Genomic DNA, 18,974 nt, shown 5'->3' with positions numbered 1-18,974 from the left:
TCAGTGATTCAGATCCACTATGGCTAAAAAAAAACCCTACACACTTTACTTGGCTTCATGGGGTATTTTCTGAGCCCCACAAAAATTCTCATATAGTTCAGAAGACAAAAATACACCATGTAGGTTCATCCTACAGTGTGCACAATGTTGGGGTAGAAAGGAGGCTAAGGCATAACAACTCATCATCCAGAGACAGAACACACATGTTCACAAAGTGAAATGCTCTGCCTAAGGTAACAAACCTCTTTTCAACAACGTATGTAACCACTTTAATTTTTGTGCCCTAAAAATACTATCACTGTTACTTTCATCTGAAAACAGAACAGAAATCCTTGCTGAAAACTGACCATGTGGAAATGGATAAAAATTCTGAAGATATTCAGCTGTTTTCAAGTATTTGCAGAAGACCCAGCATTAATGGCACTGCTGAGTAATTACACACACCCATAACAAAATAGTTTTTTTCCTTGTGCCAAGAACTCTACAGACAAGCAGAACATGTCACTCAGATGGCACAATCATCCTTGCAAGCCAATTTTCCACCTGTAGTGCACTGCCTATTGAGTTGTTTTTCTATCCATTGTCCTAAGGTAGTAACAGAGAGATGTAGAATCTGTGATTTATTCTGTCAAAAGGAGAAAGCGTGCAGTAAGTCTTTTGTTCTATGTTACATGCATCTGAGGAAGTAGGCTGAAGTCTAAGAAAGTTCATGCTACCAACGTCTTTCTTTCTGTTAGTCTCAAAGGTGTTATAAGATCCCTTTACATACTCCCTTACGAGTGCAATAACATTTTCATTTTGATCACTGCTCTGAAATGGCAGTGCTGTGACTAGATGTTATGAGCAACATGTTGCCATGTTGCTCATGACATACCTCCCCCCAAAAAACAGGACGCCAATGTATGCCTTCAGCAACATGATACCAAAAGACATCCACAGTTTGACTTTGATATTATTTCTCTTGTTGTATGCCCTGAATAAACACCATGCCTCGCTTCATGGATTATATGGTAAATAAATCTTTCTGTGAGGTCTCAAGGTTTCTATCACTGTTGTTTTGTTTTGCTTTTGTTTTTGGTGTGCATCCTTCTTTGACCCTGGACATCCCTTGATTTTGTCTTTGGTACCTGAATGACAAACTGTCTATGGATATCTACAACAGGTCCTTCTATTCCTTCCATTCTTGTCATAAGTATATTCATTTGGTCTTTCCCAGACAGGATGAAATGAGCATGCACCTATTGACCCCACCCCCAACCTTTAAGCTGTGGGATGGTTTGTTTCCCACCAGAGCTCTCACATCAGATTGTCTTACTCATAGAAACAGACACTGATTTGATCTTAATAATAAATACAGTCAGCAAAACAGCGAGAAAATTCTTTATATGCTGCCTTTCAAAAGTGCTCTCAAAAAACATGAAGTCCAAGTACTAGAGAGTTACAAAAAGCTACAGGAACACAATTTTACAATTAAAATACCAAACGAGCAAGACATCATCTCACTTTTTTTTGACAATGAAAAACAACTCATAAATGCCAACACAATTAATCCATGCTTTTTGGCTCGGTTTACTTTTTTCACTTTTCACAAGTTTCACTAGAAGAAAGTTCATTAGTTCTATAGAACATACACTTAAAATTTTCAGACTTTTCCCCCTTTTTGCAAATTCTGATATTTCTACTGTGCTCTCAACTCTCTGAGGAAACAAAAATGGTGCGCTGCAGTCCTCCAAGTGTCAGGGCAAGCCCCTTATTCTTTCTGATCTAGTGTAAATAAGGCAAAATAATCAAAAGTATGTTTTCCCAATTCTTCAACAATAATCTAAATGCAAAGAACTGATGCCCACACATACAAAACAGCAAAGAGCACCTTACGGCAGAAAGATGGATATGCAAAATCAACCACCATAAAAGCAATCCCAACAGCACTCTCAAATGAGAGCTTACCAGTGATCTTGTTAAGACGAGCCCTCTTTGCCTGAAATGAGTTTCCTAGGTTATTTTTCCTCTTGTGTGCTAATGCATTCTCTGCCTGTGCAAAGGCAATCTTTGGGACGTCCACTAGAGGGAATCCTGTATTTGTAAAAGAAGAAATACTGCAAATACATGTCTGAAAGCAAACCATATACAGTGGTACCCCGGGATACGAAAGCACCGCCTTACGAAATTCCTGGGATACGAAAAAATTCCAAAGAAAAAAACTGTTCCGGGTTACGGGTTTTTTTTCGGGTTACGAAAAAAATTTTTGGTGCTTTTCGGCGCGATTTCACACGAAATCGCGGCTTTCGCTATTAGCGCCTATGGGCTATTCGGCTAGCGAAAGTTTCCGGGTTACGAAAGCGGCAGCGGAACCAATTAATTTCGTAACCCGGGGTACCACTGTACTATAGACACTAACTTATTTCTATACAACCAGTCTTATCCAATATAACATCCTGTTGAGAAGTTATCCATCTGAAGTAATTAAGTTCTTACATCCACAAATGTTGCTTCACAAATACAAACTGCTCTTGAAAAATCGCTTACACATGTTAGCATATTGGTTACACATCACATTTTTGAGAAGCATAAAAATTTGTTCTACCAAATGTCTCACTGGATGTAGACTGCTCTTCCTTCTTCTGAACTTCCTGGACAATTGTTGAGGTTGATGTTTCTTCCTTCCTTGAAGGTACTTTAAGCCACTTTCTCTCCTCTTTGTCTTTATTGCTGTTTGCACTGGTCCGTGGTTTAACTCCTGCTTTGTTTTTGGCTGCTGCCACTGCTGCAGCTTTGACCAAAGCTATCCAGTCCTACATAAAGAGAGAAAAAATCAAGGAAATAAATTAGATCAAAATAAAATCCACATACAAGAAAAACTCTTCTGAAGAAAGCTCTTGGAAGGGAAAATTTTCATGTAACATTTTATAAATTGTTACTTTCGGTGGCTTTCTGTTGCTCATGCAAATTGGTACTTAGAGAATAATCACATTTAAAACGATCATGGAAAAGTACATAAAAAAGGCAAGTGTGCATGTCCTTGCACAGAAGAATCAAAAAATGAGTAACAGAGGTTGCTCCTGCAACAACTTTCACAGATGAAGTTTAATAATTTGATCATTTGCCCTTTTCACAATCAGAAGAAGAACTGAGATTTGGCACAAACTGCCAAGCAGAAGGATGCCTTATGCCAAGTGAGACTATTTCTCCATCTAGACCTGCAATGTCTATTCTGGCAACAGCTCTCTTAGATCATAGGCAGAGGTCCTTCCCATCACCTGTTATCTAATCCCTTTAAATGGAGATGCTAGGATTGAACCAAAGGCCTTTTGCAGGCAACACGTATGCTTTATAACACAGCTACAATACACACAGCCATTATTTACCCACCTTGTTTTTAAGCAACTTGTAAATACGATAAAAACTACTGAATAACTAAGTTTCTGGTAATTCTATTGCCTTGTCTTGCCTATGCAGCTAGAATTCAATCAAGGGAAAAACGTGTTGGTCCTCTGGCTAGTTTCTCTCTCAAAGAAGAGTCAAGTGAGACTGCTAAAAAAGCCACTACAACATCAAGTTGCAGGCAGAAAATGCAACTTGAAAATGTAACTCTGACAGAAAATGTCCAGAGCAGATAATTCAATGCAAATTCTCTGCAATAATACAACTACTACACAAATCTGAAAATCTTTAAGGCAGAATCAAGGATTGGATTGGCCTTTTGTATGGGCCTGCAAAGATATAGTCTCAACTTATATGGACTCGTAAACTCCCACAACACCAAGACAAGGTCTTAACGGGGTTGCAATCAAAAGTAATGTTCAATTTACAACCACCTTTTAAGAATAAAATTGCATCAGGCACATAAATGAGTAGATACACCAATTCCAAGCTTTCCTGACAGAGCATCAAAACTCTCTTAACAGGCAGGGTATATGCCTATTTAGGCTGGAGACACCTATGGATCTTGCCTTTATCCTACTCTCTTATTTTTTTAAAGAAGTTCATAACACTTAAGTAATAATAATAATAATTTGTATTCTGCTTTTTCACAAAGGAATCAAGGCGGATTCCAACAGTATAATTAAAACAACAAACACTTAAAAATTACAATCTAAAAAGCCACAAACCCCAACCCTCCCCCATCATAAAAACAATGATCAACCCCTAAAAAAAGATTAAAGATCAAAAAATTTAAAACTGTCCAATACGAATACACTAAAATTTCCAGCAGATTAGCGCTAAAATGAGTCTTCCTCTAGAAAAGGGGGGGGGGGGAACGGTACCAATCAATTTTGCTATCAGTATCAATAGAGGAGGAGGTAAGTCTAATGGATCTAATGGATCTAGTCTAGTGTGGAAAGGCCTGCCGGAAGGGATCTGTCTTAATAGTCTTTTTAAAGGCTTCCAAGGTGGTAATATGGCATATCTCATCCAGCAGGTCGTTCCAGAGCCTGGGAGCGGCTGATTAGAAGGTACTCTGGGTCACCGGTGAAAGTCTGGTCTTCTTAGGTTGTAGCAGATTCTTCCCAGAGGACCAAAGTGTGTGGGTTGGATTGTATGGAAGTAGACGCTCCCGCAAGTAGTCAGGGCCCGAGCCATGAAGGGCTTTAAAGGATAGAACCAACACCTTGTACCTTGCCTGTATTCATACTGTGCTATACAAAATATATTTATTCCACAAACCATATCTAGAAGGATATACCTATAAAAATAATGCCTCAAAGGAATAAAATGTGCCTTTAAACAGTACGCTGAGAAAATAAGACAGCTACTCACTTTAAAACAGAGAAAGCATATGCAATGAGATAGGTACTTGGTACCTGTATTCATTACAGGTGAATCAGATATTCACTGGGAGCTAATTTAAGACTATTTCAAAATGGAATGAATTATTCTGTGATATGCAGGTGAAGAAATCCTTATGTGACTACCCATTTTGTGAAATGACTATTTGATTTAAAAGTACTGAATGGCCACCTCCCCATATGGCCAGTCACAGTGAAGATTCATGACAGCCTATTTTAATCAGCTCTCTGACATGGGTGCGATATATTGCGTACCACCACAGGCACGAGTCCCATTGTCTTTAATGGGGGTCAAGCATATGCAGAATTTCCCTTGTGAGGGGGTCCGAAACGGATCCCCCGCGTAAGGGAAGGGACCACTGTACATGATTCAGAGCTGCTATGATAGAGATGTCTGATATGTTTATGTCAAATCATCCAGAGAACTCTATGCTAAATTTGCAAATGTTAAAATGTACAAAAGGCCACTGTTTTCTCCAAAGCTTTTTCAAACCTCCACATTTGTCATAAAGACACTGAGATACAGTCAATGTGTACAGTCGCTGTGTAGAACTTTTTTTTTGCCACAACCACATTGTGCATCTATAGGATTACATCAAAAACATAAGAAAAACAATTCTGCCTATTACCACTGTGTGAAATACATCATTCAACCGCTCTTGATTTGGAGGAAGGGAGGAGGAATTAAATAAAGATGTGGCAGCCCATTTAAATGGTTTTATTTTCACAAGAGCTTTCATGTATCTAAACCCTCTTCTTTGGATAGAATGCCTGAAGTAATGGATTTATATTAAAAAAAACACGCAAAAATAAAAACCAGTTAGTCTTAAAGGTACTGTCACATTTTTTTCCCTTTTCTCTCCTTCTCTTCCAATCTCCTCTTTAAACTACAAGGGTCTAACTCAGCTACTGCTTTGAAAACTATAGTACCACACCTGATTTGCTTTATTTTCATCTTTATGAACATAAATGGTACATTCTGAACACAATTCTTCTAAATATATTGTTAGTATTTGGTATGTGAACAATGGGGCTTAGCAAGCTCCAAAGGACTTTAAGGTTGTTGCTGTGTGCTTTCAAATCATTTCTGACTTATGGCGACCCTAAAACAAATCTATCATGGGATTTGCTTGGCAAGATTTGTTCAGGGGAGGTTTGCCATTGTTTTCCTCTGAGGCTGACTTGCCCAAGGACATTCAGCGGGTTTCATGGCTGAGCAAGAAATTATCCCTCATCCACAGAGTCATAGTCCAACACAGAAACTACTAAGCCACGCTGGCTCTTCTCATACACCATTGGTAGCACTTGCATATTTCCCATCCTAAAGTAAATAATGACTACTATTTTTCTACAAGATGTGCTGTATTTTTGATAGGCCGTTTACTATCAAAGCCTAACACTACCCAGTCTGTAGACAACTTGGATCTTTCCAGAAATTTTTGAATGAGAATATTCCCCAATGGCTTAGGATCAATCAGGACCAAATTTTGCTCCTATTTTGTACATAAAACAGCCGTGCAACCTGAAATAAATTAGTATTCAGGTTACTCTTATGAAGAAGTGACGTTTCAATAAAAGTATCTGATGACTACCTCCTTACCTAGCCACCCCATCAGAATTAACCTTTAAAGCCTTTTTTACTTACTAATAAGTTTAAGGATAAAGTGTGTCTGTAATAAAAGACAACTAAATGAGGATTACGTTTATGATAACTAAAATGCAAAATCTTTACTACTGAATTTTTAAAAAAAAAAATTGTGTTAATGCATTCATTTTAGAACCATACACTTATAATGACTGTATACATATATACTGCTCAGAGTAACAGCCACTACAGTATCATTAACATATGAAGTTACACACACATACACGATACATAAAACAAATTTTCAGCAGAAAATTTACCAGCTGAAAAGTTTGTGAAAAAATTTCCACCCCACCTCACCTATTGTACCTAGAAGTCAGCTCTTGTCCCAGTTCTAATTATGAAGTCACTTTACTTGCATATATGGCTCTCCTGCATATATAAAGCTATATTTAAAAATAAAGTGTTTTTTCATCTGCTCACTCTCCCTGTATATATGGTTCTCCTGCGTATATAAAGCTGAAATTAAAAATAAAGTGTCTTTTCATTTTGCTCCAAAGCTCCTAAAACCTGTGTTAGAGAGGCCAAATGGCTTGTACGAGATTCCAGTCAATCCTCTGATACTTAAATCTTTACATTCAAGTGTTTGCCATCTGTATATTAAATTGTTTGTGTGTATGTACCAAACACCGTAATACATAAAACAAGCAAAATGGAGAATGAACACACAATACTATCCCCCCAAAGAGTGAGTGTTCATGTTACAAAGGACAAGAAATTACAAACCAGATTTGAGGAACTAATTTCAATTCAACATGTGCAAGTTTTCACCCTTTCTGACAAAAATCTTGGACAATCTGATCAACTGAACTTGATCTCCTGATAACTTGGTATTTTAACTACTTTGGGCATATTTGCCAGATAGCATCTTTTTGTTTACAAAGCTGAAGTTCTTTGTCCAAATTCACTCAAAATTAATATTGCCATTGATATTCCACATGTGTAGGTTGGGTTCAGGAAAGGGAGAGGCTCCCAACTGGAAAGGGAGTGAGACGAGAATGAGTCTTATCATCCTATTTGTTCAACTTATATGCAGAAAATATTATACAAAAAGCAGGCTATGGCGGGATACAGACCATCCTTTTGGGGTGGCCTGCACCCGCCCCTTTCCCCGACAGATCAGGGCCTGAGTGGCCACAGCGGGAGCCCTGGAGGCTCCGATCCACCACTTTTCCAGGCCTTGGGGAAGCGGCAAAACACCGCTTCCCCGCGGCCTGGAAAGGGGTGTCCTTGGGGCTTCATGCCCCAAGGACATCCTGACAGCGGTGGGGAGAGAGAGAGAAAGGGGCCACTCGGCTCCTTTCTCTTCCATATCGCTGGCGTGGCTGTGTAAAGCCCGTGCCAGCGATACACGTGACAAAAGGCGCTCTGTTTTGGAGCTCCTTTCGGTGCCTCTGAAAGGGCACCACAAGCGCCCTGTAGTGGAGCCAGCATGTCACAGCTGCGCTGCGCCATTTGGATGCAGTGCGGCCGTCACATCAAAATGGTAGCGCCCATGTAGACAGGGTGCCGTCATTTTGACATACGGAGGACATACTAGGGTTTGGGAGTGTCTGAATGGTGCGCGCCCCCTAACCCTAGAATCGCTGCCGCCATGCTACATTTTGGTGGTCTGTGTCCCGCCTATGATTCAGAGGAAGGAGGAGTTAAGATTGGAGGAAGGAACAACCTAAGATATGCAGGTGCCACATTCCTAAAGTGCAAAGATATACTATATAACTGAATACTAAAACGAGCATTGTTCACACCATCATATTTCCCATCACTATATAAGAATGTGCAGGTCTGACACTGAAGAAAGCTGATAGAAATAAAATCAATTTATTTGAGTTGTGGTGCTGGAAGAGAGTTGTGTGAGTACTGTGGATGGCTAAAAAGGCAAACAAATGGGTACAAGATCTGAACTTTCCTTAGAACCCAAGATGACTAAACTGAGGTTGCCATATTTTGGCCATATCATGAGAAGGTATGACTTGCTAGAAAATACAATAATGCTAGGAAAGATAAAAGGCAGTAGAAAGAGAGGAAGACAATGGATACGATTCAATCTATCCACCAGATGGATAAACTCAATTAAAGCAAACATGGCTCAAAGTCTGCAGAAATTGACCAGAGTTGTTGAGGATAGAGTGCCTTGGAGATGACTAATTCACAGGGACATTAGAGGTCAAAGTCAGCCTGAGGGCAGTTAACAACAAATTGATTATTGTATCATAACCACTAGGCTCTCATTAAAAATTAGATACTGTTTTTTCCCATTCTGGACTTTCATCATTCCACACTTCTAGAATAATTGAAACAGCTAGCCAAGAGGTACTATGTTTGACTATTTACAAACGATAAAGGCTACAGTGTCTGAAAATTGCTACCCTGAGGCAAAGTACTAGCAAATGTATGAGCTACATATAGCAACAACAAGAACTAAATCTAAATCCTCAGCAGCTATATATTCCATTGTGCAAATATATTCCTTAAAGCAATTCTGCTAGAGAAACATTTCATATCTTTCACCCACACAAGTAGGAAGGTGAAACAGAGTAAGACTTCACTACTTCCTAGGTTCCTTTATTCCTATATATAGTATCAACAACCTCCCTCAGTTCCACATAATAGATTTTTGTCCGGTACAAAAAAAAGCTTTCATTCTCACCTGAAGCATTACCTCTACCTGAAACATTATCCATCCACAGCTCACCCAAATCAGTATTGAACTGCTTGCTCTCACCTTCGGAGGATCTACACAGTTCTGCCCCACCTCTCTCACAGCTCTCATTTTCCAGCTATTGACACCTCTTCTGCTGCTTCAGGTTTTCATGGGTCCTCCTCAGCTTCTGCTTCCTGTGTGCAAGAGCCCTCCCTCTCCTTTAAATCCCTCAAAACTCACTTCATGAGGCTCGTTATCCGTCACTAATCTCAGCTCCGGTGCTATCTGTTGCCTCTCGCACGCCTAATTATATTGAAGATAAAACACAAATATGGAAACAAAACAAGTTATCACAAATGCCTCTCCACTAGCAGACTCCATTCAGTAATGCTTTCTACAGTATTTCACCCTCCCTTCCTGTCCTTAACCCAAACTCAACAATGAAATCCCTTTTAAAACAGAGTTTTAAATTGCAAAATCTAAAAACAAACAAACAAACAAACATGGATGCAAATATTCTGCCTTGCAACCTCTCAGAGCCATGGTCTGGTTAAAAAATTCAAAATGCATAATAATATGTATTTGAGTGCTAGAAGATTAGTCATGCAAAAGGGAAACTACCTCTGCTAAATTAAGCAGAATTCATTACAACTTCTAAGATAAACTAAAATAAGAGATAATGTACTTTTTTCCAACAGGTTGATAATTTCTTTGTGTATATGTGTACATAATACCATCCCATTCATTTACGTGTTTTCAATTAAATGAAAGCAACAAATCAGATATCTGAATGAAAAAGTTAAGCAACTTCAATATGTATCTGGAATTGCATCAACTTACAATTTCAAAGTTACAATATTATAAACCAAGTATGTTTCATTTCTATATCAATCATAACATATTGTTGGAGGTGCACACAACCAAAAAATAATCTGACATTTCATTTTCATTTTCCACCTAAACAGAATGAGGCTGCGGGTTGTGTTATCGCCATAGTGCTGGGAAATATCCTTACATTTATATATTTGATGCAACTGTACCCTTCCCTTTAGGCAAATAAACAAAGGTGATCTTACTGTTGTCTGAATGTGGCATACAGATAGTTAAATCAGTGGCTCTTGCCCTCAGGCTTACAATCTAAACTAGAGAAGACAAACGGATGAGGAGAAGAGCAGCTAAATCCATCATGATGGAGGTGCTTGGTTGTTCTTTTCCTTCAGTGGCTAGAACAGTGGCAGCTAGAAAACCTAAGGAAGGGGCCTTGCTACTGTTCTTTTCCTTCAGTGGCAGAACAGAGAGAGATGGAAGCTGGAGGGAGGGACCCTTGAGGTCAGGCATGATGAAGGTGCGCTTGGCTACTCTTCTGCAGAGGATAAATAAGAAGCATTTCTCATCTGCTGGGTGGGTTTTCTTGCTTTGTTTTGCTTTATCAAGGAACAACTTGTTGGAAAGGTCTTGAATCATGCTTTGGAAGAAGCAGCAAACTGTAATCTGTAATAGTGAAGGAAGAATGGACCATGCTGCAGCCTTGCTAGTATATATTCGAGATGGGATGGTGCCAGGCTGACCTTGTTGTTGATAGAATGGGCCAGTATTACTTCTGCCACAACAGCAAAAATAGAGGCTTCAGAGCATGTGAAGATGCTGGCTTTCCATCTGGCCAGTGTTGGGCCAGAATGATATGAACTGATTGCCTGAGATAATGCTTCATTATGCTTAATATATAGTGCGGCTACGCTTTCATGCCTATGATGTGCTGTTCCTTTTCCTGCAATTGGCTAAGTTGAAGGAAGGAGGAGGATAGAATTCATGAGTCCTATGAAACCATGACATTTATACTGATTATTAATGTCAATCTCTTCAAAAGACCACTGGCTCCTGATGGAAGTCACAGGCAGAGTTCCTTCCAAATCGAATATCATTCAGTTTAGATTACCTGTATGATGATATCAGTGGTATCAGGAACACCTTCCATGATAATAATTTGAGCACTACTATGTTCAGCATAGTATTTATAGTTTATTACAGGTTTTCAGTACCTTCTGGGGATTCCATATGAGACACCTAGAGACTGTGGCAGATGAGGGAAAATGCTTTTCTCAACATTCTCTTGATGTCACAGTGTGAAGGTGGGGTGTAGGTGGCACCTGGAATTATGGTGGAGATTCTGATATCTGTTTTTTCAGTATATTTGGTTGCAGGCCAACTTGAATGAAGAAGATGATTCCTTTGAAGTTAATCTGATTTAGGTTAAATCTCTTCTATATGTTCAAACATTCTCCACATGACCTCACAGATTCTATTAGCTGAGTTTGTGTGGGAGGCAAACATTGTGCCTATCTACATATCTTGCCAGGGGGTTAGATTTGGCCACTCAAGAATCAGGCATTAAGTTGTAATTAGGCTGGGGTGGGACTGCCTTGATTATGAAGATCTTCTCATGCTCTAAGTGCCCAGGGTTTTCTGACTGACATGGCTCTGCTTTCCAAGAACCATACTATCCTGAGACAGTAAGATGTTCTTAGAACTGCTGTAATTCTTTGCCCTCTGACCTTAAGGGAGTACTTGTCCCAGTAGTGGTGTGGCTAGGATGTACCTATCTTCAAATGTATGTACAGTTCTGTTGGTGGGGATGTTTGTCCAATATGAACTTAGAAGAACTTGGCCAGTTTATGATCAGTTGGGGTCTTTCAATGGTGTCCCACTGTCCGCATTGGTCTCCAATGGCCACTGACTCAGAGTCTGCTCTCCCTGGCTGATGGTCTGTCTGCTTAGCCAACCTGTTTTATTTGCTCTGCAACTGAATTCTCCCGGCATGTGCTGCACTGATAAGGATTCTAATTTGGGTTCTGTTAGTAGGCTGCTTGCTTCCTGCCTGAATGAATGTAATCTCATGTAATCTTCTTGACCATGTAGTATGTGTAAAAAAAAGCTTCCACAAGCAGAAGGATTCCCCTCTGCACTGGCCGGTTTATGCGGTACTGCTCTTCTTAGGCTGACCATAATCTCTGGGCTACAGTGCCATGAAAGTCGGTGTCTGTGAGGATCTCATGTATCAAATACACAGCGCCCTTCTCCTTAGCAGGGCTGAGGGGAGCCACCAGGCCTGGGTTCTAAATAGGGTTGTATCCTTTTACTATTTCTTTCATTAATTGAAAGTGAAACTGCTACAATGGTCACCAGTACCCACTTGGTCACAAGACACTCTCTATGCAGTCTATCATTGCCTCCTCAAGAACAGCAAATAGTATTACGTCAGTGTGGAGGCAAGAGCTATCTTTTCTCTTCCTTCTAGGGGCAGGACCAAACTTTGTGTCCAGTGCTGGATCACATGTATAGGGGAGTAAGGCTACACCTCTGTGTACTGATGAAGTAGGCACATAGTCATGCTCCTGCAACTGTTGAAGGATGATCTGGACTCTGAAACCAAGGAAAAGGCACTGATACTGAATAGTGTGAAATTAGAGACAAATAATTTGGGACTTAGTTAGCACAGAGATCAACTTCTCTCCTATAGACCAATTCAACCTTGAAATAATCTAAAGAGCTTTCTATCAAGCAAAGTGTCTACCATACTCCTGAAATCCATTCTGTAATTTTCTGGAGTGGATCATTTAGCACAGTGGCATCTACTATATGGAATATGCTTCCCTTAGAAATTTTCATGACCCAACAATTCATAGTGCAGATATACTGAAAATCTCTTTTTCTTTTTCTTTTTGGCAAGACTTCTCTGTGAGGCTCTGTGAGGACACCCTCACCCCCACGTAAGGAAAATTTCACGTATGCTGGAGTCCCATTTAATTGAATGGCGGCACACTACCACACATAACGAAACACACACATCTCCAGTACAGGCACCATTTTGTCCCTCGCCTCCCACTGTCCGCGTAAACTGGAATCCATGTATGGAGAGGGCACGTATGCCAAGGGCAAACTTTGGACAAAACTTCATGAAAGAGTGAAGTGTGGCCTTGGGGCTTTACTTATTCCCCCAAATGCTGTTTTTGTGGGCCTTAAAAGTTTAACATTAAAAATAAATAAATTCAAGCCAAAAGTGAACTTCCATCCATTACTTTTGTTTTGAAGCATTAATGACAATCTTTGTGACCCCAGCAAGGCTTCATGGATAGAAAACTGGTCCCAAAATCAGTTACAATTAGTTACCCTTCTGCACTGTAGTGCTTAAGAATGGTCAAAATTCTGCAGTAAAACAGGTAGAAAGTACAACCTCTCCATCTATTTTTTTTAATGCATTAAAGAACACGGCATGTAAAAACAAAACAGGTAAAATGGTGTATGAAGAAGTTATAAATATAATTAATGATATTTTTCACATCTCCAAAAATGATTGTTAACTTGATTGGAATGTATTTCCCTCAAATGCTGTTTGTGGGAGGGGGGAGAGGGGAGAAAAGCATATTATGAAATGTGGATTGTGCAATTTGCATTATGTACTGTGTAATAAAGAAACAATAAAAAATGGGGGGGGGGGGGGGACAGGAACTTCTTTCTCTGTCCACTTCAAGTCTGCAATGTGAAACCCAAAGTGGTTGTGTAGACACAGTTCAATTATTGAATGACAGCACACAAAACAAAATTTACTACAAAAAATGGCTTCTGTAGAACATCATATAACTCTACTTGTTACAAAGGCTTGCTTTATTTGAAAGTTCAGTAGCTTATGTGATGTATATCACATGATAGTTCATTTTACACAATGTGTCATTTCTCATAAGATGCACTTCATAAAAATGCTATCATGCTTACTTTTAAAAATGCCGTAAGGAAAAGAAAAATAAGACAACCAAGAACAACCAATCGAAATCTAGATAGGAAGACCTGCCTCATGCTGAGCAAGCTCAGGTAGCCAGATAAGTCAGGAATTTATGTGATCTAGGCTTATCATCTACCAACAGTGTACCAGTGCATGCTGCTTAATCATTCTCAGCAGCTGGAGTGACTAAACAAACTATAGAACTTCACTGCCTGTTTTACTTTATGATCTACATGTTTTTATGGATTATCTGGATCCAAGCTCTTTCTTTTCACCTTCTTCCTTCCCCCCAAAATTGAGAAAGAATCCAACATATGCTGTATGATTTCCACCATAAAATCCTAAGAAGCCAGAGAAGAGAAAGATTCCAAAGAAGACAGAGTGACCATGTTCAGATGACATAATATTTTGTTTTGCCACTCTCACCAAAACAGAGCAAGCTATCATTCCTGTACTTTTCTGGTTTGCCCTGTTCTGCAAACAGAGTCAGTCAGTGAGATCATTCACTGAGTCATCCAGCCCAATGGTTTTCAAACTTTGGCCCATCAAATACAGTGGGCTCTTTGTATCCACTGGGGTTTGGTTCCAGGACCCCTCGTGAATACTAAAATCCATAGATGCTTAAGTCCCATTAAATACAGTGAAACAGTAAAATGTGTCCCTTATATAAAATAGCAAAATCAAGGTTTGCTTTTGGGGATTTATATATTTTTTAAAAATATATTTTCAAGCCATGACTGGTTGAATCCATGGATACAGAGGGCAACTGTACTCTGGACTTCCATCATCCAATTGGCCAAGGTGACTGGAGCTTCTGGAAATGAGGGTCCAGAACAAGAGAAGAAGCAAAGACAGACAACCACTGATCTAGTTCAATATTATCTTCTCCGACTAGCAGCAGCTTTTCCAGGTGTCAAGCAACATTCTTGACTGGTTTAGTTATCCATGTGCTTTTATCAAGACATCACAAGGATGGCACATAGCAGTATGTGCAAGTTGAGCTGTCTCTTCTGCTGCTGAATTTTAAATAATGTAACCAAGGATTCATTTTGATTCTACACACCAATTTATACCTTCAGTTAGAGGGATTCTTGGCAAACTGAAGTCCAATATAAAGGGGATTTTTTTCAGCACAATTACCTAGCAAGGAATGAAGTCGCAAGCCCAAGAATAGTGGAGAAGTAATATCATGTCTAGATATGTAATTAGCAGACCACTAACCATATACAGTAGATGTGAACAGCTGTGATCCTCCACATATTTGACTAAAATTCACATCAGCTGTAGCAAATGGTGAGAGGTTGCATCTACAGTTGCTCACTCCGACACACAGCAAAAGCTCACCACATTCAGCCTGCTGTCCTTAAACCAAGCAGCAATTTTTTTTGCAGTTACCACCTAACAGTATTTAACTGTGCACACAGCCTAAGTATGTTTGGGTATGAGAGTTTCTTCTCTTATTCCCTCTTGGGAGTGAAAGCATTGTATGCATAACCATGGGAGAAAATTCCATCCCACCTTACAACTCTATGTGAGAAATGGCTACCAGGTAAAAATGTTGTGTCTAAGGATTAAGAAATGTATGCCATGACCTTCTAGTGGAGAAAGAAACACCTATCTCCTATTATCAAAGCAGGGTTATCTTTTTTTTTTAAGACAAATACTGCATTTCCAAAATTATCCTATCTAGAGAAGGATAACGGTTTGTTTCCTCACTATCAATACAATTTGTGTGCAGGACTGTAAATAATAATGGATGGCTTCAATTATTCTGAGCAGACTAATTAAGAAGAATGAATGAATGCAGAGGTGAATACAAAGGTTAGTTGAACATTCACTTACCTGCCCTTTGGCATCTTCTGGCATTGATTTTATATGCATTCTTTTAAGACAACGAATCACTCCATCATAGAATTGTACAGTGAAGGTTCCTAGAATGCAGCAACAAGGGAATGTCAAATGTCAGCATTAGCTGTACAAGGTTTGAGCACTGGACTACAAGTCTGGAGACCAGGGTGCAAATTTCTGCTCGGCCATGGAATTCCACTGGGTCTCAGCCTCAAGAAAGGCAAAAGCAAGCCCCCTCTGAACAAATCTTGCCAAGAAAAAAAACCATGATAAATTTACCTGAAGGCAAACAACAACAACAACAACTATCTCAAAATACATCTCATGCAATCCTATTCTTGTAAAAAATTTTCTAATTACAGCGGGATACAGACCTCCCAAAAGGGCAGTCTGCCGCCGCCCTAGTTTGCTGCACGAGGGAGCCGCAGCGGACAAACCGCGCAGCTCCCTCGTGCAGCAAAAAGAACCCGCAAAAAGCGGGTTCTTTTTGTGGCGCCATTGTGACGCCACAAGGTGCCAATGGCGCACTTGCAGTGTCACAACCATGCCGAGACGTGCGGATGCTAGGCATCTGTCACATCAAAATGGCGGCGCCCATGTGTATAGGGTGCTGCCATTTTTACGCCGCCCCCTCGCACGTGACGGGGGGTGACTCATAGCGTCCATTTAAATCGGGCCTACATGTACTTGTTTTAAATATATGATTTATAGGATCTACCTTTTATTCTCATATCCTGCTTAAAGCCACATAATAAATTAACAAGAATTGAGATGCATTTTTACAAAGATCAACTAGTGAAGAATTTACCAAGTGAATAAATACATTAAAACCTACTCACAATGTACATGTTTAAATCCCGTCATTGTTCACCTCACATGGTCAAATCTTTAGCTGTTACTTTCTAAATCTGTTACTTTTTAAACTTTCTAAATCTGTTACTTTGTAAAAACTTCAGTTCATTATTTCAGTAATCTTTACAGCGAGCACTACTGCCCACACACTTGCAAAGTAGAGCTTTATTACTCCCATGACACTAGGGCATGTGGCAGAATAACTGTAACTTTCCTAAAGTCCATAATAACATCACAGCAGATGTGACATAAGGACTGACAATTTCCTGCTCCACAGTTTAGTGTTACCAGTATATTACACTCTCAGATTCTGAAGATATACTTATTTGTTACCTAAAAGATCGTGTCAAATCAGTTTTTGGTTTCTCTGAAGCTTCTCAAAGATACTTGGATGCTGTTGGAAAAATAATGTTACATCATAAGAACTACTGGTGTGACCCAGAAGAAATGATCTTATACATACCTTCTTTGTTAATTGCTTCAATCTTTGCAGGATAGTATCGACAGTCTGTCCAGCGGGCTAGAACCTCTTCTCCAGGTTTAAAATCCTGTTTTATGAGAAAGTTTAAGAACAGACTGAATTACCTGTTCTAAATACTAAGATACTAAGAATATTTTGGTCTATGAATATCAAGTTATTGCCAACAATCAAAGTACCAACTTTCAAAAACTGAAAACTATTATGTAGCAGTTATGGTTTACATGTTTTTATGGATTCTGCTTCCTTGCTTGTTGAAGTCTGAATACTTACAATAAACTCATCATCATCTTTCAAACCCTCTTTCCTTAAAGAGGGCCTTTCAAGAGGGCGCAATCGATTGCTGTCCCAGTAAATCCATTCATCATAACGATGACTCCAGCGTTCGAAATGGACAAGCATCCTCCCCTCTTCATAGTCTATCTTTTCAATACGTGATGGATACCTTCACAAAAAGTAGAAGAATATGTTGTTTTGTCAGGATTTGCAGAAGGAAAAGAAAAAGAAAAACCAAAGAAATTACTTGGCTGTACTTATGGCTTTCTTGTGAACTTTTAACACTGTTTATGTTTTAGCCTCAGTTATTCAGACATGAAGGTGTCCATCTTATATCTCAGGCATACACTGTGGATTGCCTCCTGAGGTGCGCCTATGGAACAATTTGCAACACAAATACCTATAATATTTTTGTGCTTCCATAAATAATACAGAATTATAGGTCTATACATCACTTGTAGAACACTAACTAGCTGGATTTATTGGTTCTGAAAATTTTCACATGATAGATACAGCCTATCACCTCTTGCTTACACTGCCAACTCTGAAGGAAAACTCAACTAAATTAAGTGTTAACATAGGTAAAGAGATTACAATCACTCCTCATAAAAATGAGATACATGCAGCCCAATCTCAAGTTTGAGTAAGTTTAAAACTTTAGTCATAAATGGTCATAACATGAATGAGAGAAAAATTGAGAGCAGAGCTCCTATATGAGAAAAATGTCATGGTGGCTCAGCTTGCATACCTTGCTTATTAAGCAAATACATAAATGGGCCTTGTGTCTTTTTACATCTGTCCTCATTTTGCCCCATTCTTTCTACGTTCACTGAATGGTGTCAGGGTTAATACATCACAGCTTCCCACAATGACTAAACTAAGAAAAAAATGCTTCCAAGTTGTGAACAATTTAGAATTTCAAACTATAGTAAGAAGTTTGTTTGAACCTGCTAATCAAGTTTTGTAGCTTAGGCAAAATGGCAACTAGAGGCTGGAGCACACAGGCAGGAAGGAGTGGCCCGAGTCCACTCTGGCCAGAACCTGGTCAGGACTGCACTGACCACATGACCCAAAATGACCTGTGGCTGCTGGCCCCAATCCACGCCACCAGGAGCTGGAATATCCCAGCTCCTTTTTGCTCCTGTCCAAAAGACTGGAGTGTAGCACTGGAGCAGCTTCGGGCCACATTAGAGGCATGCGTTGTTTGAATACAACACCTCCAAAGTGGCCAGAAGCTGCTTCTTTGGGCCCATCCGGTCCAGGCCTTCATTCACAGTGGGATGCCAAGAAGGAAAGGGGCAGCTCAAGGATAAAGATGGCAGACACAGCACTATAAATACCATAGTCTAATGAGCTAAGGCTGTAGAATTGGAGCTCTGACTAGGATCCTTTGTGGGGCAAATCACTTGCACAAAAGACAGTAACATTTATTGCATGAATGGATGCTATGTTTTCTCATTCTCTGCTATGTCACTCTCTGCTTGTGCCACAACATACATAGGATTAAACCGAAGGATGCTGGTGCGACTTTTCATTCTACTGGCATTCAATTGGATCTTATTTATTTATTTCATTTATATGCCACCTTTCTCCCAGAGTGGGATCCAAAGGGACTCATTTAAAAAACCTTAATCACAGTTTTTAAAACAATTAAAACTTCATACATT

The 18,974-nt window shown here is 39.6% G+C and overlaps 1 protein-coding gene across 4 annotated transcripts in view; it reads right to left on the bottom strand.

Moving 5' to 3' along the window:
- Positions 1 to 18,974, bottom strand: part of PHF20L1 (PHD finger protein 20 like 1) — a 62,396-nt gene that overhangs the window by 31,982 nt on the left and 11,440 nt on the right. For 3 of the 4 annotated variants that reach the window (XM_089517984.1, XM_089517986.1, XM_089517987.1), the window contains exons 3-8: positions 17,305 to 17,476; positions 17,017 to 17,101; positions 15,696 to 15,784; positions 9,317 to 9,379; positions 2,585 to 2,792; positions 1,948 to 2,073 (exon numbers count right to left, since the gene is read on the bottom strand). In XM_089517984.1, the coding sequence (XP_089374110.1) occupies positions 1,948 to 2,073; positions 2,585 to 2,792; positions 9,317 to 9,379; positions 15,696 to 15,784; positions 17,017 to 17,101; positions 17,305 to 17,476 (743 nt within the window). The remainder of the gene's footprint in view (positions 1 to 1,947; positions 2,074 to 2,584; positions 2,793 to 9,316; positions 9,380 to 15,695; positions 15,785 to 17,016; positions 17,102 to 17,304; positions 17,477 to 18,974) is intronic. The other variant, XM_089517985.1, reaches the window with a different exon arrangement.

This window comes from Sceloporus occidentalis, unplaced genomic scaffold (genome assembly GCF_023333645.1).
Source record: "Sceloporus occidentalis isolate IW3139 unplaced genomic scaffold, rSceOcc1.0.p SCAF_3, whole genome shotgun sequence".
In the NCBI taxonomy this organism is placed as follows: domain Eukaryota; kingdom Metazoa; phylum Chordata; class Lepidosauria; order Squamata; family Phrynosomatidae; genus Sceloporus; species Sceloporus occidentalis.
The sequence above is the reverse complement of the archived record's forward strand: the minus strand, read 5'-3'. Positions and strand labels throughout refer to the sequence as shown.